The 21,260-nt window shown below is 36.9% G+C and overlaps 1 protein-coding gene across 6 annotated transcripts in view; it reads left to right on the top strand.

Moving 5' to 3' along the window:
• Positions 1-13,069, top strand: part of epb41l3b (erythrocyte membrane protein band 4.1-like 3b) — a 30,723-nt gene extending 17,654 nt beyond the window's left edge. The window contains exons 5-14 of one of the 6 annotated variants that reach the window (XM_051863883.1): positions 1,328-1,381; positions 1,484-1,519; positions 5,276-5,338; positions 6,917-7,291; positions 7,778-8,410; positions 9,000-9,074; positions 9,155-9,253; positions 9,370-9,450; positions 10,356-10,475; positions 12,237-13,069. In XM_051863883.1, the coding sequence (XP_051719843.1) occupies positions 1,328-1,381; positions 1,484-1,519; positions 5,276-5,338; positions 6,917-7,291; positions 7,778-8,410; positions 9,000-9,074; positions 9,155-9,253; positions 9,370-9,450; positions 10,356-10,466 (1,527 nt within the window). In that variant the 3' untranslated portion in view covers positions 10,467-10,475; positions 12,237-13,069. Of the gene's footprint in view, positions 1-1,327; positions 1,382-1,483; positions 1,520-1,788; positions 1,855-3,174; positions 3,364-5,275; positions 5,339-6,916; positions 8,411-8,999; positions 9,075-9,154; positions 9,254-9,369; positions 9,451-10,355; positions 10,476-12,236 lie in introns of all 6 variants that reach the window. The other 5 variants (XM_051863874.1, XM_051863857.1, XM_051863901.1 and 2 more) reach the window with 5 other exon arrangements.
• Positions 13,070-21,260: the final 8,191 nt, after the last annotated feature.

Genomic DNA, 21,260 nt, shown 5'->3' with positions numbered 1-21,260 from the left:
ACAGAGTATTTTAAGTTAAATGCATAAATGTGATTGTACCGCTGCCTGTATGTCACGCAGTAAACACACACAAACACTTGGATATTCGGCAAATAATAGCGCACATTTATCTGGGTTAATGTTAGAGCGAGCGGACTTGTAAAGTTGCTACTACTTGCATGTTTCAACTGATAAGCCATAATTGAGGTTGATGAATGATGCATGATAGATGAATGTTTGGATTTGGACAGACTGTGTGATTTCGCCACTTTCTGTGGAGGTTATTTTTTTCTGCGACTAACAAACTAATACCATTTTTGGTCAATTAAGCCTCTTCTCGACGACTTATCGACGATTAGTCGACTATTAGGGGCAGCCCTAAAATAAACCATCCACTTGTTCCTGACGCTGGTAATCTTCTGAAGTCTGGTCAGAGACACAAACCAGCTGTTTAAACTAGACGCGTCAAAGCGAACGTTCTACCACTCTTCTATTTGTCCTGACGCTGACAGACTCAAGCGTGTGTCAGAAACTGAACACACATCTGTATACCGTATCAGTGTAGACAGCATCAGTCATTATAATGGATTTTATTTACTTTTGACACGACGCTCACATCCAGTGTAGGCAAATGAGACACTGCAAGAGACGCGAGCGCAACGGTTAAAGACGTCCGTCTAGCGCATGTTTGCATTGAAAAACAATAAAAAATTTGCTCTGAAACTTGCAGGATGTTTTAATAATACAAAGACCTCTTATATGTCAAAAGATCAAGGCAAATTTGATTTCTCAAATCATGACCCTTTTAATATTATTTAATGGACATGAACTAACAGTTGTATTTTTATTAACTAACATTAACAAAGATGAATGAATACTGTAACAAATGTATTGCTCATTGTTACCGTTAATGCATATTGTGTTCATCTAATGCAGTAAACAAACATGTCATGATGTTGAAGTGCATGTTGTAGTTTGAAAAACCTTGTGATCAACATGTGCACCTCATTTTTACCTTATGTCTGGATGACATTGTGCTCGATGCATGTTTCAGCTTGTATAAAGCAGTCAAACTTCCATCCGTGGACGAAACGTTCAGCGTTCAGCTCATCTAAACGTCATCCTCTGGATAAAGAGTATTTTGCTTGTCTGATGCATGTTTCTGAACCTATGAAGAATCTTCTCATGCACATCTCGTCAGGTTCTTCTGTGTCATTATTCCTTCATTTTGAGTCGCATCCCCGTATGATCTTCATGAGGAATCATCTCCTTCATTGAATTCGTCCTTGTGAATTCTGACCTGGAGTTTTTTTCCTTTATTGCTGCGATCCGTTCTTTGAATATACAGACCGACAGTGAGCAATCCGACTTCGCTTGTGATGACGACTCGACGGTGACTGAGGTGTGTCTGCGTTGGTCTTTAGCGCAGTTTTCTTCTTAATGTGCTTGTGAAATGAATGTTCAATGTGTCTCACGTCCTCTCTTTCACCCAAACTCATTATAGTCTGACTTTGAGGACAACACTGACATGAGGACACAGGTACTGAGATCCAGAAACCAGTTTAAGGAGGTTTGATGGTCTCGTGTGGGTTTTATTTTGAGCTGGTCAGAATCCAACTAAACCAGCAAAGACCAGCAAACCTCCTCAGGCTGGTTTAAGCCATTTCAACAGGAACATCCATCAGCTCTCACAGTCTTTGTCATCACCATGTGTTTGCTTCTGTCTTTACTAGTAAAATGTATCAGAAACGGCTCTGATGTGGATTTCATTGCTGAAAGCATTTTCTTTTTTTCCTCCTCTTTCTCTAGTATAGTTTCATAAAACGGATTAAAGGAGAGAATGTGTTTGTCAAGCACAGTAATCTCATGTTGGAGGTTTGTGAAGCATGAGTTGACGTGTGTTTGGATTTAACTGCTCATATGATCGTATGAGCCGGTTAATAACTGAAATATAACCGTAGTCAATCCTAACAGCACTCGGTTGTTCTTATTTTAGATTTAAATGGGTGTTTCAAGCCCTTGCATGAATTAAACCATTTGAAATTTCCAAATTGCACAAACGGATCTTTGATAAACGTCAATAAAACACTAAAGCCCAAAGTATACTCTAGCGTCGACGCATGCGCTCTAGAAAGTTTCATCTTTGTCCAGTGTCTGCGCTATTTCTCTCCAGAAGTTATGAAGGATAAAAATGTTTTTGTGCTCTTTTAAACTAAAGTTGCGTCTATCTCTTTACCCCCTCACTCAAGCGCTTGTCAATGCAGACATCTGTTGTTGTTGTTCCGTCTCTTTAGTTTAGTTTTCTACTGTGAAACAACGGCTCGGTCCAGTGCTGCCACCTTGTGGAACAACTGATTAGTGGCAAAACAAATTCAATGCGCATGTGTGACCTGCGCGTACAAAGAATGGTTACAATAATACACGTAAAAACCGAAGTGTACTTTGGGCTTAATTCAACTGGCAGCTTTGAGCAATGAAAAGTATGAAAGCTTGTTTCCACCACAGAATAAAAAAAATAAACAAGGTAATTGCGACTTTTTGTCACAATTCTGAGTTTTATATAAACAGACTTTTATATAAACTCTTGTGAGATAAACAGTTGCAATTACCTTTTCTATTCTTTTATTCCGTGGCAGAAAAACAAAAAACAGAAAATTGCGAGATGTAAACTCAGAATTATTGAATAGGTCAGAATTGTTAGATAAAAAGTTGCAATTACCTTCTTTTTAAAATTCCGTGGCAGAAACAAGCTTCCATAGAAAAGTCAGTCGCTGTGTCCAAAATCGAGTTGGTGCTACATTTAAATTTGAATTTACTTTGCGAACGTTGCAGAAGTATGTTCTATATAGTATGAATATGGGTTGGATGAATGAAATTCGGACGTACTATATCCCCCACGTTACTGTCATATGACCTACCAGCGTCGGTTGCATCGCTTCACTGGCATTCATAAATCCTCTCCCATGGCCTCATGGGATAGTAAAGTGTCCATTGAATGCGCACTTCAGAATCTCGCCGGAAGTAGTAGGTTCATATACTATGAATTCGGACATACTATTCTTTTGGCGTACAGTTTTTCGCAAACTATATAGCAGGGATGTATTCGATTTCGGACACAGCGAATGACATTTGTTTGAAATCTTTGTAATGCCCCGCCCCATATGATCTTTCCCTGTGACGTGATTGGTGGGTCAGGAGACAGACACGCCCACAGAACTAATGCAGCATCAGCTGAACGTCAGTGAGCTGAAGAGGTCGTTTTTGGAGATGCGCTGTGAAGCGTCTGGTGTGAATGAGTGGGACAGGAGACTGTCCTCGTCCCCTCGTCTCTGTCCTCGACTGGACGAGCCTTCATCGGTTAAACCCCTCGTGTGCTCACAGGAAGTAAGACGTGTGCGGTGTGTGACACTAATGTTCATTTAACAACAGACAGAAAGTCTGGACAAATCTGCACTTTAACTTGGGACGCTTGGCGTGCATCTTTTTTCTATACAATTTTTGTGATATCAACTTCAAATTTGGAACACAGCTTGGTTAGCCGTATGGCTTTGATTTTATAGCGATTTTATAGCCAAAATTATTTTGTAAAGTTAAATTAGATAGAAACACAGAATCGTATGGTAAAAAGTTATGAAATTTGGCACACAGATAGAGGACAGTCTGAACATTAAACACAGGAATTTTCTCTAACTCAATTCCTCTAGCGCCACCAACTGTCCAAATTTCACTTACATTTATGCTAATAACTTTTGAACCGTAAGGGCTAGAAACTAAATTAGATGTTTCGATTGTCAGTTTCCGTCATGAAAACTTTTACACCATTTAGAATTTTCCAAAAAACCTACTTTTTTTAACTCATCCTAGACAGTTCGTCTGATTTTCAAAGAGCTCATCAAAATGGACGTGAGCCTATATCTCCGCAATGCTTTCGTGTATTCTAACCAAACTTGGTGTGTGTCATGACAACCATGACCTGATGGTACCTGCACAGTTTCGGCACAGTGACACCTAGTGGTCAGGAGATATGGAAAATGGCTATTTTTGCTTATAACTTCCGAACAGTTTGGCCAAAAATCACAAAATTTGTCTTTAGATTTGGTATAGCATGCCAAGTCAAAGGATAACCAATTTTCCCATATTGGCCATTTAAAATTTTGTCATAAAATGCTATATATTACACACGCATTGGCGTATCGTTTACGAAACTCAGTAAAGTGTCATCTGCACCATTCCCTGAAGGTACTCAAAACGTTTCAGGGCAGTGCCACCTTATGATCAAGAATTACAGTGAAATTTCAAAAAATGCTAATAGTTTTTGATAAATCCCTTGGGTCATGCTGAGAACATACCAGTTTTGCCGTAGTGTGCCAAACTTCCTGTTCGCCATTTTGATTTTCTTTAAAAACCTACTTTTCGCCAAGATTGAATCAGATCCTTCCCAGACCTTGCTGACAAAAAAAAAAAAAAAAAAAAAATAGACAAATTCTATAAATAAAACGGCAAAATGGACATGAGGCTATATGTCCGAAACACTTTAGCGTATTCAGGCAAAACTTGGTGTGTGTTATGACAACCATGACCTGAGGATATCTGTACAGTTTCGGGACAGTGCCTCCTAGTGAATATATGTGCGAAATGTTTTTTTGTTTTTTTTGCTTATAACTTCTGAATAGTTTGACCAAAAATCTCACACAAAAAAAAACTCAAAAAATTGTCACCCAACATTGACAACACCAGATAAATTTGGTGTCAGCGCCACCTATTGGTCAAAAGTAATAAGCAATTATGTCACATTACAAGTGATTGCCTTGATTTTTAGCTCCTCATTCTGCCTCTGTGCTTCTTGGCCCCTTAATTGCTGCTATATTTTTTCTGTTTGTTTGTTTGTTTGTATTTATGCAACTCTTGTATAACTTGCATTAACATTTCTACTACTACTAGAATAACTGAGCTCTTTATTTCACAGTGTGTTTTGAGGACTAACTCGACTCGTGCGTTAAGCTTATATTGACTCATAAAGGAGTGTTCAGTGGTTTAACCCATAAACATCATTCCTGACTGTCGGATTAGAGGCGTTTGTTAGTTTCCTAAGCAGAGTTAAATTATTTTTTGTAATTAGTCATCCATCCTGTGTGTGTGTTTGTGTTTTGGTTTAACATCACTGATGATCATTCCTGCTGCATGATCACTCATTCTGTGCTTTATAAGAGACATTTTCACTCCACCAACCTCCTACATATTTAACTCATTTAACTATCCTCTCTGATGTTTATCGGCTCTGTCTCTGTGTCTGTAGATGTCCGAGGAGGATAAAGCCGAACCTGAAGATGTTGCAGTAAAGCCGGATCACGGTGTTGAGGTTAGACATCACTGTTTACTGCATCATACACGCCTGTATTCACTGCTCGCAGTAAATGCTGTTTCTGATTCAGTTTATTCAAGATGTTTCTTATTGTGAGTTTTAATACAATCTTTGTATTGTAGTAAGTCTTTTTTTTTAATGAAAAATTTATTAAAATGAAGTGAGTTTGTGCTTAAAACAAGAACAAATATCTGCCAGTGAGGTCATATAAAACATTTATCTAATAAAAAGTTTGTTTCTGACACTATTGGCAGATATTTGTTCTTGCTTTAAGCATAAACTCACTTTAATTTAGATTTTTCAGAAAACGAGACTTTTCAAGAAAGTTACTTAGTAAGAAATTAGTTTTTTTACAGAGTGAGATTCACTCTAATCGTACAGAATTCGACCTCTTTGTTTTTCTTTGGAAACGGTTCAGACGAACATGGTGTTGTGAAGCTCATTTACCGCAGTGCCAGACAATCGTGGGAACTTCTGCAAAAATCCGACTTTTGCCATAATCTGGAAACCTTCCTTCACAGTAAACGTGTTTCCTACCGTGTGCTTTATGAAACCCTCGCCGTGTTCGTCTCACTGCGGGATTTATCACAGTCTTTAGACTCCAAGGGATTTTCAGAGGAGAATCCGTCTGACTGTGAGATGCCATCGGGATTTGTTTAATCTGTCTGGGAAACTGTCTCGGAGATTAATTGGATCTGCTAAACCGTTGTGTGTTTCACAGGTGAATCTTGCCGTATCTTTGGTCCTCTTTTCCACTCGACATCTGTTGGATCGGCTGCATTGCTTTAAATCCACACATAACTCTATTCCTGAACATCTGCTGCTTCTGGTTTATGATCTTCAGTATTTATGATGTTTTTATAAATGATCCATTCGGGGCTGATTTAGAGCCTCGACTCTTTTTCCAGAGTGAGTGGCCGTTTGTTCTGTTGATGTATTTGACGTTCTCTCATCAAAGATAATATTACCGCTGTCTCTTCTTTTAAGCTCTTAGGTAAATCTACAAACTTATGTTGTTTCAAGAACCTTGAAATAGCAGCTTCGAGACACTGAGTTATGAAACAAAAACACTCACGGCCGCTGGCTTTAGTGAAGGACAGACATTCAGATCGGATCAGAATCAAAATAAAAGGGATTATAGGAATCTTGTCAAGACAAGCCAGAGAAACATGGAGCAGTTGTCCATCAGATACGGTGGCTTAGATTCACATGCAGGTATTGTAAATCTCACAGGTCAATAGGCGGATTAACATGTAAGAGAGAGTTCACGTTCACATCACGGTGATATTGCATGTGTTTTAAAGTTTCCTACTTGCTGAGTTGTTCATCATTTTAGGACAGTTTGAGAGGAGGAATTGTGACCAAAGGCCTCGAATCTGCTGCAAACACACACTTTGTTGTTAACTTTGGGGTCACTTTTGTTTCTGAACTGAAGAAATATTTATGGATGGTAAATTTTCTCAACTCACAATTGTGGCAGAGCTCACTTAAATGTTGATGCTGTTGATTCAGGCAAGTGTTTTTTCTCTGTAATAAACACTGACAGTGACATGAAGTGTGCCGTTTTTGTCCCAGAGTTCAGTTGCTCCACAGGTGGAGGTGTGCTGTGAGACGCGGGTACAAACTCCCTCTGCTGGTGAAAAAGAGAAGTATATGAAGGCCCTGAATGAGGCCATCGCGACGGGGAGACGCTCTTCATGGGCTATAAATAGAGAAGAAGAAGGTGCTGTTCTGGAAGGTGGAGCATTGGACAGCTGTCATGAAGACTTTCTCCAAATCTGGGATCCGAAACGCCAATGTATTGAAGTTGAAGATGAAAACAAGGAAACTTCAATGGAAGAAACCACCTCAGAAACCCAAGAGATTCCTGCTGGAAAACAACAAGTCATTTGCCATGAAGAAGATGAAGATTTGCTACAAATCTGGGATCAAAAAAACCAAAGTATTGAAGTTAAAGATGAAAACAAGGAAACTGCAATGGAAACTCCATCTGGAGGAGAAGAAACCAGTTCAGAAACCCAAGAGATTAATGCTGGAAACCAAGAAGTGATTTTCCATGAAGAAGATGAAGATTTGCTCCAAATCTGGGATCGGAAACACCAAAGTATTGAAGTTGAAGATGAAAACAGGGAAAATGTAATGGAAACTCCATCTGGAGGAGAAGAAACCAGTTCAGAAACCCAAGAGATTAATGCTGGAAACCAAGAAGTGATTTTCCATGAAGAAGATGAAGATTTGCTACAAATCTGGGATCGGAAACACCAAAGTATTGAAGTTGAAGATGAAAACAGGGAAAATGTAATGGAAACTCCATCTGGAGGAGAAGAAACCACCTCAGAAACCCAAGAGATTCCTGCTGGAAACCAAGAATTCATTTGCCATGAAGAAGATGAAGATTTGCTCCAAATCTGGGATCCAAAATGCCAAAGTATTGAGGTTGAAGATGAAATAAAGGAAACGGCAATGGAAGAAACCACCTCAGAAACCCAAGAGATTCCTGCTGGAAACCAAGAATTCATTTGCCCTGAAGAAGATGAAGATTTGCTCCAAATCTGGGATCCGAAACACCAAAGTATTGAAGTTGAACATGAAAACAAGGAAACTGCAATGGAAACTCCATCTGGAGGAGAAGAAACCACCTCAGAAACCCAAGAGAAGGAGAAACTGATGTTGGAGAATGAAATGTCGGTGTTGTTCCACAACAGCATTGAGAGTTTTGATCAAGGACGCTTTGACGAAGCATTTGGAGACACGTTTAATTGTTCTCACCTCTTGTTTTTTAATGAAGAGGACGAGTCCATCAACTTGGAGACTCAATACTGTGGAGAATCAACTGAGCAGAACCAGATAGAAGACCAACCTCAAGAGAAGACAATCAACGTTGAAGATAAAGCCGATCCTTCGTGTTCCCAAGTAGACAAGCAGTCAGCGTTTCAAACGTCAGTTCTTGTGAAAACAAAAGTGTCGTCCTGTCAAAATGAGGAGAATGAGCTGGTTTCTGGACCACATGAAGAACAGGAAGTGGCTTCACAGGAAATAAAGCAGGAAGTGCATGAACATACAGTAGAGGTAACCAATCCCAGTGTGCATCAGGGTCACCGTGTGTTTCTGCGCTGACACCGGCACTGACTAATGATGGAAGTCCTCTCGTTCGTCTTGCTTTACGATTGGCAGTGTCTGATGAATGTGATTGATCTCATTAAATACACAACGCTGCATGATCACAGATGTTCTGATAACACACAACACGCGCATGTCATGAGCTGCTTTACTTTTCCACTCGCTGAGGATGTTTCGCCACTCAAACTGCTGATTTTGTCTTCAACGAATGGTTGAATGAGAAACCGATTGTGATGTCGAGTTCGCTTTATTTCTATAGCGCTTTATACAACACTGATTGCTTCAAGCAGAAAATACATCAATTATCAAACAACTTGAGCTATAAAGCAGCTCGACAGAAGATAATGTTGATTCAGTATAGTTCAATAAGTGTTAATGTTTCAAAATGCATCAGTTCTGAAACCAATTTCAGCTATAAAGCAGCTCTTCAGAAGATAATCACGTCATTATTCAGTTCAATGTTGATTTAGTTTAGTTCAATAACTGCCAATGTTGCAAAGTTTATTGTTTTAGAGTGATTTCTGTGTTTCTGAATCAGCAGTCGGAGGAACAGGTTAAAGACGTCCCTGTGGTTCAGACCGAGACCAAGACCATCACGTACGAGTCTTCAGAGGTAACGCGCTCTCCTCCTTCTGAAGAGGGTTTATGGTTCAGTCTCGCATCTTTGTCATGTGTCTCTGTGTGTGTTTGAAGGTTGATGCCAACGGCGACTCGGATCCAGGCGTCCTGATGAGCGCTCAGACGATCACGTCAGAGAACAACAGCACCACCACCACCACACACATCACTAAGGTCAGTGGAGACGCTCACGGGCCACAAAAGCCTTTCGTTTGGAGTTTTAAATGCTGACTGAATCCGGGAGTGATTTTGATGTCAAATGCGTGACAGGCTTGTTTGTGTTTTGTCAGACGGTGAAGGACGGCATCTCAGAGACTCGCATCGAAAAGAGGATCGTGATCACAGGAGACACAGACATCGACCACGACCAGGTACAGCGATGGGTTAACTAACAGACTCGCTGAAAATAACCTGTCGAACACGCTGCATAGACACACGGATGAGAAGCGTCAGACCTCTCGCTGACACGGTTAGAGCCAGATTAAACAGACGCAAAACACAAAAATCTGATTAGTTTTGTAAATTTGTATTATTTCTATTATTATTATTGCTCATATATCAGGCTAATTAAAATTATTTTACTTCATCTATTTCTCATTTTCATTTAGTTTAACTTGATGTACTGAAATAACTAAAACTGAAATAAAAATTAATAAAAACTATATAGACACTTTAAAAAACAAAAACGTACGAAAATGACAAAAACAACAAAATTACTGAAACTTTAACTAATTGAAATGAAAACAGAAAATAGATATGAATAAAAATTAATTCAAAATATTGATTAAAAACTATAATAGTATCTCGATACTAAAATAACACTGATATTCATATAATATATAATAAAATAAATATAATATAATAAAATAAAATGATTACAATAGATAGCAATCATTTTAATTTTTTTAATTTATGATTTAATTATAAATATATTTTATTTAAAATATTTCTAAAAAGGTTTGTCAAGCATAAAATCACATTTAGATTGACACTTATTTTCTCTGATTTATATAAATATTAATGTTTGGGTGAAATTAAATATCATGACATTTTTTTTTTCTGACTATAAATGAATCAAATCTTGTAATAATTCATGAGATCTTTATATATTTAACGATGCATGTATTGATTGAATTACAATCATGGGTGATTTTATGATATGTGATTGTTTTGTTCAGATCATGTTTTGTTGATGGAATCATTATAAACACACACTGATTGACTGATAATTCTTCTGCGCGTCTCTGTTTCTCTCTGCTGGTGCATTGTGGGTCAGGCTCTGGCTCAGGCTATTAAAGAGGCCAAAGAGCAGCACCCAGACATGTCCGTCACTAAAGTAGTGGTGCATAAAGAGAGCGAGATCTCACCTGCTGAAGGTGACGCGTGAATCACGCAGGTAAGAGCGATTCAAGAGTCCGTTCGCTCGCTTGACTTCATTTCACCTCTATCGCGCTCATGTGTCTGTTACGTGGAGTTTGTGCATGTGATCCATCTTGATTCTTCAAACCTCCACGCTGACGTTTGTGTGTTTGTGAGGATGATCGGTCGTGTTCAGAAGTAATGTTTTCTTGAACATTAACCGTTCTCAGCGACCTCTGACCCTTCAGGTTGGACTGCTCTGTCTTTCAGCTTGATGTTCATCTATTCCTGAAGTCATTTCACTGCTGCTCTCGTGCACGTGTGTTCAGTACATGTGAAGCATGATGGGAAATGTCCAACAAAGTCCTGTTGTTTTGGTTTTTCTCTGCTCTGTTTTTACAGAATATTTCCAAATGAATTTCACAAAAACATCCTGGTCATATTTCACACCAAAATCAAAAATAAAAAGTAGATTATTTCAAATTGAAAAGTATAAAACGTTTTTTTTATTTATTTGTTTATTTATTTCCTTCTTTTAGGACCGTGAACTGAGATGTTATTTTCATGACAAATAAACATTTTCAACCTGAAATTTCACTGGAGTGAAAATAATATATTATTATTGAAATATTTATATATTATTTAAATACATGGTTTTTAATATTATTTATTATTTTATATATTATATAGTGTATACCACAGGATTTTTGTTAGACTATGGGGGCTGGTGTTTTAGGAAGACAAACAATTAGAATATAATATATTACATATATTATATTAGAATATAAATAATAATAATTATTATTATTATTCCTATGACAGCAATATCCATATATTGTAAAACAAATGCACTGTAAAATAAATTAAAATGAATATTTCATAAGTATATTGTTTTACTTTATGCTGGAGTGAAATGATAACACTTCTTGTCCTAATTTCTACACTTGCAAGAGGAAAAACCCTAGAACTTTTATTTTGACAGAAACTGCAGTTGAACTTTTATTTTGGCAGTAAACTAGAGTTTCTGTGAGAAGAGGTTTACAATCGTGTCTCGTTACAAATCTAGTGAAATGCTGTAATCATCTGCCCACAAAAATGTTGGAAATTATGCGAATGTGAAAATAATGCGTAACTGTTGAAATTGACTGTGAGCGCTGAAAACACCGGATCACGAGCGGATCGCGTGAGGAAAGTGTGCACTTCATTCGAACCGCAGCGCAAACAGACTATATACTTAATTAATTAAATTGCAGTTTTTTGCCATTTGATAAGTGCACGAATCCATATCGCACTTTCAATTTAAGTTCATTTTCCAGATACTTTGCCAAAGCAATGGTGCAGAACGAGTCCTTTTATGTTACTAAAATAAGGTGCGTTCACGCCATGTCAGAATTACAAGATTCCAACTTCTTTGTAGAACTCGTAATTACAGCTTGCAAACTGGGAATTTTCTGAGAGCTCCTACTTGTACCATGTGACCGCTGCAGATTAATTTGGGCATTGATAGTGTTGCCATAGAAACACATGTAAACAACTCCGAGTAGAATGTCATGTGATGTCATCTCGAAATTACGGTAATTACCACATGCCTGTGAACAGCACAGTCTACGAAATTAATAGGGAAATTTTTTTTTATATTTTTATTAAATATTATTTTATATATATATATATATTATGATCCGGATGTTTTTGTAGAAAATCTTTCACCAGCTTCCATCTTTTCAAGCACTTTCCTCAGACCGACTGAAACACTTGAACGTCCGGTTGTTTGATTTTTCTTTGTGTTTGTGTTGTTTAGGAATAATGTCCAAGCATCAGCTGAGAGAACAAACACACGACCTCTGACCTCAGACGACACGCATCATGAAACATCAGCTCACAAAACAAACTCGTGACACAGAGCGAGAAGATGATGATGATGATGATGATGGTGGACTGAAAAAGGAGGGAAAATCTTTGCCTTACAACATCTGATTCCTTAAAATGATTCGAATGATTTCATTTAAGCCACTTCAGTTTATTTATAGTCCAGCGCCCCCGTGTGGAGACTGTAAGAAACACGTCCAGGTCAAGATCAAATTCTGCTGAGATTTCACCTGGACATTTTCTTCGCAGGTTTTGTGAGATTCACACAAAATCATTTTAATTTGTACGAAAGTAAAGCAGCTCAAAGCGAGAGCGTGCCAATGTGTTTCTGATCAGTCTCTGGTTTTTAATCCTGTACATAAAGAACTCAAACCAGCCCGGGTGAATCGACACGTTTCTACTTGAATCATAAATGTATTTTTATTGTTTCACGGTTGTTGTTTTTTCTCGCACTAATAGATTCAGCATTATATATGCAAAGCGATGCCACTATTTTAAGGGCTTTTGGTAAGCTTGTAAAGCATATGAGTTTATTTATCCGTCACAGATGGAGCAGAACCGCACCGCTACTGAAACTCGCACAGGAGGGTCTGCGGTAGGAATCCCTCTGTCTTGACCTTTTCTTATATTTGACCCTGAGAGGTCGTAGTGTTTGTAGAGTGTGTAATGGGACAGGATCCAACCAGCAGAAACAGAACGATAAATGCAATTGATGTGATTCATTTTGAGCTTTTATTTTGGAATAAAATATTGTTGAGATCGGCACTTTTTGTGTTTTGTGGTTATTTGACGATCCTGATTGAGCAGCTGCAGCAGTGTTGATAGATCACTATAATCACTTGTTTCATTTCCATGCATCTTTATAATGTGATTGAAACCATTAGAGTTCACGTAAAACCAGTTATTAATGTGATTTATGCTCATAATATATATATATATACACACACACCACTGTTCAATCATAAATGTTTCTTGAGCAGCAAATCATCATATCAGAATGATTTCTGAAGGATCATGTGACACTGAAGACTGGAGTAATGATGCTGAAAATTCAGCTTTGATCACAGGAATAAATTACACTTTACTATATATTCACATAGAAAACATTTAATTTAAATTATAAAAATATTTCATAATTTTTACTGTATTTTTGAAATAAATGCAGCCTTGCTGAGCAGAAAAGTTTCTTTAAAAACATTTTAAAAAATCTTACCATGGCTTTTCCAGGTTTATAAATCACACTTTTAAAATTCTCTCATATATCCAAAGCTTGTTTGGTCTTGTTTGAACTCGTTTTAAAGGGATAGTTCACCCAAAAATGTTGATGGTCCACATTCACTTCCATATTTTTTCCGAACTATGGAAGTCAATGGGGTCCATCGACTGGTTACCCGTGTTCTTCAAAATATCTTCTTGTGTTCAGCAGAAGAAAGACATTCATACAGGTTTGTTTGGAACAGCTTGAGGGTGAGTAAATACGACAGAAGTCTATTTTTTTTTTTTTTGGTGAACTATCTCTTTAAGACATCTAGTGTTCCGCGGGATGTGCAGTTGCCCTCAGTGTCCACTAGATGTCCGTCTCAGAGCAGCAGCGCTATCACATGTATGAAAGATCTCATGGATCACTTATAATTTTCCACAGTTAATGTTGTCTGGAGTTGTTTTGTTTGATTGTCAACTGAAATGTCTTGGAATAGCATTGTTTCGTCAGCAGAACAATCCAAAAGCAGATTAAACACTGAAGAGATGTGTGTTTATCCCAAACAGCCTCGCTTTCATTCCCGTTTATCAAAAATGGCGCTGCTGATACGCTGATGTCCTGAACTTGATCTGTTGTTGATTAACACGTGACTTCCTGAGCTCGTGGCGGGAAAGACCCAGAAATTTGTTGGAATAATAAGAGACCTCGGTTTATTAAAAGAAAAAAAATGAAGAGACACCTTCCTTTTTATGTAAGTATTTCATTATTATTTATTTGAACTGATACCTGTGTATTTGCGTTTCTGAATGTCATTGTAGATGTGCATTTTGATATTTTGTTCAAAAATGGTGAGCGTTTGGCGGTCACGTGACCCTCCTGCTGCGACAGACTCAGTTCTGTGACGTCAGTCGTTAACCCATTTCATGATTGGTTGTTCAGCGTGTTTCAGCTTCAGATTGATGATGTCACGTGTGATGATGACGAGCACCGGTCACATGTCCTTCAGAACATGTACATAAATATTTCAGTGTTTTTGAAGAGATTTGTTTGTTCTTTGAGTGATAATGTTTTTTGAGCAGCAAGATTTTGTAGTTTTTGAAAGAGTCTCTTCTGCTCATCAAAACTGCATTTATTTGATCAAAAATACAGTAAAAACAGTGAAATATTATTCCAGTGTAAATCAGCTGTTTTCTATGTGAGTATATAGTAAAGTGTAATTTATTCTGTGATCAAAGCTGAATTTTCAGCATCATTACTCCAGTCTTCAGTGTCACATGATCCTTCAGAAATCATTCTGATATGATGATTTGATGATCAAGAAACATTTATGATTATTAATTGTTTTCACAGCAGTGATTGTGTTCATAATTTCATCTCTGGAACATCAGAAGACCTCAGATGTCAGTCGCAGCAGGTGGTTTAATATCAGTTAATGGAGTGTTTCTTTTCTCCGCAGGTCTTCTTGTTTCCAGTCTTTAATCAGAGATGAATCCGTGTCTCATCTGGAGCACAAACACTCGGTGAAGAGTTTACTCTCCTCTATACGCTCACACTCAGCTTTGAAGAAGAAGATGATGTTTTAATGAGATTTCCCTTCCTGGACCTCGTCCGTGTTTCATAGTTCATCTCTGAGCTGTAACTGGATCAGAACTTTGGTCTTTTGTGAAAAAATATGGATTGGCTTTGAAACAATTTTCACTATAAAATTCATATAATTACAAAGAAACAGCAAGTAACAGTGAATTAAACATGAGATTTTGAAGACTGAAATAGTAATTTCAAGCTCCACTTATGATGTTACTCAAAGTTTGCTGTAGCAAAAACAAATAACAGCGTAAAAACAGTTTAACTGAGGATTATTAGCTGAATAACAGGTGATTTCAGCAGGAGGAAGAGTGTGATGAAGGTCAAATGGATGATGACAAATACAAAAATAAACATTGACATTAAAAAACAAATAAAAATGACAAACAACAAAATTACTAAAACTTTAAAGTGAAAATACAAAAATAAAAACTCATTCAAAATATTTTTTAAAAAATACATTAAAAACAGTAACTAAAAAAAATTACAAAAACAACAAAATTACTAAAACTTTCAAATTGAAATGAAAACGGAAAAATACAAAAATAAAAAATCATTCAAAATATTTTTTAAAAAATTATATAGACATTAAAAAACTAATATAAATACAAAAATTACTGAAAGTTTAATTAATTAAAGCAGAAAATACAAAAATAAAAATTCATTCAAAATATTAAAAAAAATAGACATTAAAAATCAACTAATAAAAATGACAAACAACAAAATGATAAAAACTGAAAAAATGAAAATGGAAAATACAAAAATAAAAAAATTATTCAAAATATTAAAAAAAAACTATATAGACATTAAAAAACAATATCTAATAAAATGACAAAAACAACAAAACTACTAAAACTTTAACTAAAATTAAAAAATGGAAAATACAAAAATAAAAATTCATTCAAAATATTTTTTTAAAATAGACATTAGAAACAATAACTAATAAAAATGACAAAAAAAAAACAGAATTACTAAAACTTCAACTAAAATTAAAATAAAAACAGAAAATACACAAAAAATAACTAAAAAAAGAAACTAATTTACACAGTAAAGGCTGTTTTTCATTGAAACAGTAACACACATAAAAACAATGGATTCTATATGTGTAAATAGATTTAAAGATGAAACACTCATATTAAACATGAGGTCTATGTCAATACATTTTGTGCATTTATTATTGTAATAATACAATAATCCCCATAAAAAATGTTTTTATGCATTTTTTAATAAATTTGATGAACTGATTATTAAACTTTATTTTGAGTGATTTCTCTGGGACACACGATGTGTTGATCAGCTCTGATGTCTGGTCAGTTTCTGAACAGATGCGGGACATTAACTCTCTCCAGATCAGCCTGTTTGAAGTTCTCTGTGTTCCTCTGTGTGTAACCCGAGAGCCGGAGCGGGTCTGCTGTGGGTGGTCCGGCTCTGAGCAGGACATCTGGATGTCTGCCAGTGAGACCATGTGACCTGATCCGACGGAGGGCCTACAGCGTCTCACCGCGGGTCAGCGATTGTTCATCTGAACTAGATACAAACCTGGTGGGTGTGGAAGCTTCAAGAATCTCACAATTCTGACTTTTTTCTCACATTGTCAAGTTCTAAACTCTCAGTTCTGACTTTACATCTCACGATTTTGAAATATGTTTGTCAGAATTGTGTTTACATTTTGCAATTTTAACATTTTTCCCTTAGGATTTTGTGTTTACGTTTCACAGTTTTGAAATGTTTTTCTCAATTTTGATTTTACATCTCGCAACTCTGACTTTTTTTCTTAGAACTTTGAGTTTACATCTTGCAGTATTTATATTTTTTTTTCGCAATTCTGACTTTACATCTCACAATTTTGACATTTTTTCTCAGAATTTGGCATTTTTTGCTCAATTCTGACTTTACATCTTGCAATTCTGACTTTTCCTCCGAATTCTGACTTTACATCTCGTAATTATGATCTTTTTTGTCTCAGAACTTCGAGTTTACATACAATTTACAAAAAATTACCTTTTTAATTGTTTTGTTCTGTGGTGAAAACAAGCTTCCATAGGTAAGTGAAGGTGAGCTACCATAGTAAAATAAACACACCTGAAGATTTATTTTCCATTTAAATGTCATGTCGTTGGACAATACCGTGTTTTGGTGAGTTTGTGAGAGTCGATGAGCACAAAGACACGATTATTGCTGGTGTTTGTGTGAGAGAATAAAAGAATCCTTTGCGGTTTCACTGTGAAGATTCATGTTTGTTCTGGATGAAGCCGAGAGCAGCTGGATTCATAATATCATCATTAAACCGGATAAAAGAGCTTCAGGAAACATTTCAAACGCTTTCGTTCCCTTTGAACTCGTTTTAAAGAGCAGCGAATGTAAACATTGATTTTCTCATAAAGTCACCAGATTAAGACCAAGCAGCTGACGAGATCTTAGAAAGTTAATAATGATCAACGCTTGACGGTTTCAGATATGCAGTGTAACACACGTGCATCGAGGAGCTCTTGTACGGTTTTTAAATCTGCTACCGTACAAAACATGCTCTGTTTCCTTAATGTGTATTTCTGCAGGCACACACGTTAAATATGTACATCTGGACTGCGTGCACAAAATGAACTGACAAGCATTCCTGTCTGTATTTGCATACTTGTGTTAGTCAAAAAGTGACAGTAAAGACATTTCTAATGTTACAGAAGATTCTGTTTCAAATGAATGCTGTTCTTTTCAACTTTCTATTCATCAAAGAATCCTGAAGAATAAAATGCATGACGGTTTCCATTAAAATATGAACTGTTTTCAACACTGATAATAATTATAAATGTTTCTTGATCATCAAATCATCATATTAGAATGATTTCTGAAGGATCATGTGACACTGAAGACTGGAGTAATGATGCTGACAATTCAGCTTTGATCACAGGAATAAATTACACTTTACTATATATTCACATAGAAAACAGCTGATTTACATTGGAATAATATGGAATAAAACACACACATGAATATGTCTGTACCTGAATGACCTCTACACACACACACACACCTCTACACACACTCTTCTGTGTCTCATATTCTACAGACCCCATCATTTCTCAGCACTGCTCCATGACACACGCCTCTGAAATATGACATGTTTAATCCCGGCTGTGTGGTTTTGAATATCTGTGATATGAGCTGTGCTTCTGTGCGCACAGAGCCGCCCTTCAGACTCCACGAGATACGATCGACTGTCCTGTCAACAGCAGCCCAATACCGAACACGGCTCACAGGACGGGCGTAACGCGTGTCTGACTTCAGCTCAGTATATGAGGAGAAACTCTCCTCAGGAGCTGCGTTCAGTTCAGCAGATTCACTGAGCTCTGGCTGGTGAAGTCAGTCATCACTACTGGTGCACACAGTGATGTGATTAACACTTTATTACACATCAGTGAGTAGATGTGTGCAGTTACTTTACTAAATGATCACACGTAATTATCTAGTTTAAACTGTGAAGTTATTTAAACAAATTTGCTGATTTAACACAGAATGACTGCAGTAGTGGCCAAAAGTCATGTCCGGCCTTGACATTTTCACCCTTTATTCAAATATTTTTACAAAATTTGTGACAACGCACTGAAACATGGTTATTTTTGGTTAATTCATAAGTCATTTAATGATGTTTTTTAATGTAAAAAGTTTGATAACATTATTAGTGGACCTCAGAGAACATTATATAAAAAAAAATGCAGTTCATGAACCCTTTAACCCTTTCATGGGTTATGATGGTCAGCCTCTACAGTGGACTCTAGTGCATCATCCTATACACTGCCACCAAGTGGCAAGCCGTTGTATGTCGATTTTATTTTTCTCCAAACCAAGATGGCTGACTTTACTCGTTACATCAGAAAAGTAAAGGGATAGTTCACCCAAAAATGAAAATGTGATGTTTATCTGCTTACCCCCAGGGCATCCAGGTGTAGGTGACTTTGTTTCTTCAGTAGAACACAAATGATGATTTTTAACTCCAACCGTTGCGGTCTGTCATCGTATAATGCATGTCAATAGGATCTATAAGAGTCAAAAAAACAAATCCAAATTAAACCCTGCTGCTCGTGACGACACACTGATGTCTTGCACTCATTCAAGTATAAGCGCGAGACATCACTTCCGTCATCAGAACGTGTTTTCAGACCTCACCAACTGGATGCGCAAGGCAGTTGGACATAGTGGTGTATTAGAGGTAAAAAATGATATAAATACTGTTCGGTTTCTCGCACAAACTGATCGTTTCGTGTCTTAGGACATCAATGTGTCGCCACGAGCCGCAGGGTTTAATTTGGATTTGTCTGTGCATGTTTTTTTGACTCTTATAGATCCCATTGACATGCATTATACGACTGAGAGACCACAACGTTTGGAGTTAAAAATCATCATTTGTGTTCTACTGAAGAAACAAAGTCAGCTACATCTTGGATGCCCTGGGGGTAAGCAGATAAACATCAAATTTTCATTTTTGGGTGAACTACCCCTTAATCTTATTTCTTAATGCACGCTACTTGTAATGCGTTACTTGTTACATCAAAACATGGGGGTGAGTAAACTATCAGGAAATGTTTATTTGAAAGTGAGCTAATCCTTTAAGGCTAAACTTTTCAATACCATGAGAGAAATAACACATCTAATGAGGTTATTAAGTGCATATACAGTTTCAGTTCTGTCAGAAAACCCTCGGCGCGAGTTTGTGCCTCTAAAGTTCTGATGGTTGATGTTCTAGTCAACATCTGCCAATGATAATGTTGTTTTGAGGCTGTTTTACTGAATCTGTCTCTCTCTCATCAGCACAGTTGAGGAGTTTAGGGTGTCTGATGAACGTGAGCGTCCTCAACTCAACCTGAGATGTATGAAGAGATGTTTTGACTGAAGTTTCCTGAATTCTTACAATAACTCAGATGATCACAGAAGTATTGGGACAAAAGTTTATAGTTCGTAAACACTGATGTCTGCAGTAGCACTTTTGAAAGTAACATGAAAGTTACTATGTAGTTTGGGTGTTGTGGATAGCTGTGAGGTGGAGGTTTAGCAACCCAAGTCAAATAGTGCTGGTTTAATACTCAGGGTTAAGGGTTTGCTCAGAATGATTTCGGTGAAACTCTTCATACTTAATGCCCTACAGCTGATGTCTTGATTTAATAAGCCGTTTCTTTCTCCTCCCCTGATGAGTTTATAAAACAGTTGTAATAAGTCACAGATCTGGCATTCCTCCGTTGGGCCCCGGGGCTCCTCCAACATACTGTTCATATTCAAGCAGATTTCTGAGACTGACGACCGTCCCCGCGTCGAGGAAGAGGAGAGACAGACAGGCGACGAGTGAGACTGTGAAGTATTGTAAACCAACTTTATTCCAGACGTCACTGTGATCATTAAACTAGAACAAAAGTACAACTTTAAAAAGATTTTTTATGCTCATTTCTCCAGATATTTTGTGAAGCACTGAGATCCTAAAAACTTACAGCAGTTCTTCTGGAATCTAAATTAATGGGTAACACTTTACAACAAGGTTCATTAGTTAACATGAACTAATAATGAACTGCACTTCTACAGCATTTATTAATCTTTGTTAATGTTAATTTCAACATTTACTAATACATTATTAAAATCTTGTTAACATCAGTTAATGCCCTGTGAACTAACATGAACAAACAATGAACAACTGAATTTTCATTAACTAACGTTAACGAAGATTAGTAAATACAGTAACAAATGTATTGCTCATGGTTAGTTCATGTTAGTTAATACATTAGCTCATGTTTAACTAATAAACCTTATTGTAAAGTGTTACCAATGAATGTCATCTGTGCCATACAGAAACTCATTTAGACTTTGATTTAAATTAGACTCCCTGAAGTTATAGGCTTGAACTACGGGTGATTATTGTCACGTTAATTTCAACAGCCCTAAATTCAACACAAGAGAGATTTTCTTCACACAGTTTGAGTTGCAGTTTGAACACGTTTTTCAGCCCCCTTTTGATTGACAGGATATAATCGACCCGGATCATCATCTGTTTTTAAACAATCGGCCGATGGCTCATAGTGAAAATAATTGCTTTTATCGGCCAATACATCAGTGGATCTCTAATTGTTATATGAAGGCCAGATTAAAACTATGTCCTAAAAGTACTTAGGTCTACTGGCCACTTTTTTGAAG

The sequence above is a fragment of the Ctenopharyngodon idella genome, chromosome 2 (genome assembly GCF_019924925.1).
Source record: "Ctenopharyngodon idella isolate HZGC_01 chromosome 2, HZGC01, whole genome shotgun sequence".
Classification (NCBI taxonomy): domain Eukaryota; kingdom Metazoa; phylum Chordata; class Actinopteri; order Cypriniformes; family Xenocyprididae; genus Ctenopharyngodon; species Ctenopharyngodon idella.
The sequence above is the reverse complement of the archived record's forward strand: the minus strand, read 5'-3'. Positions and strand labels throughout refer to the sequence as shown.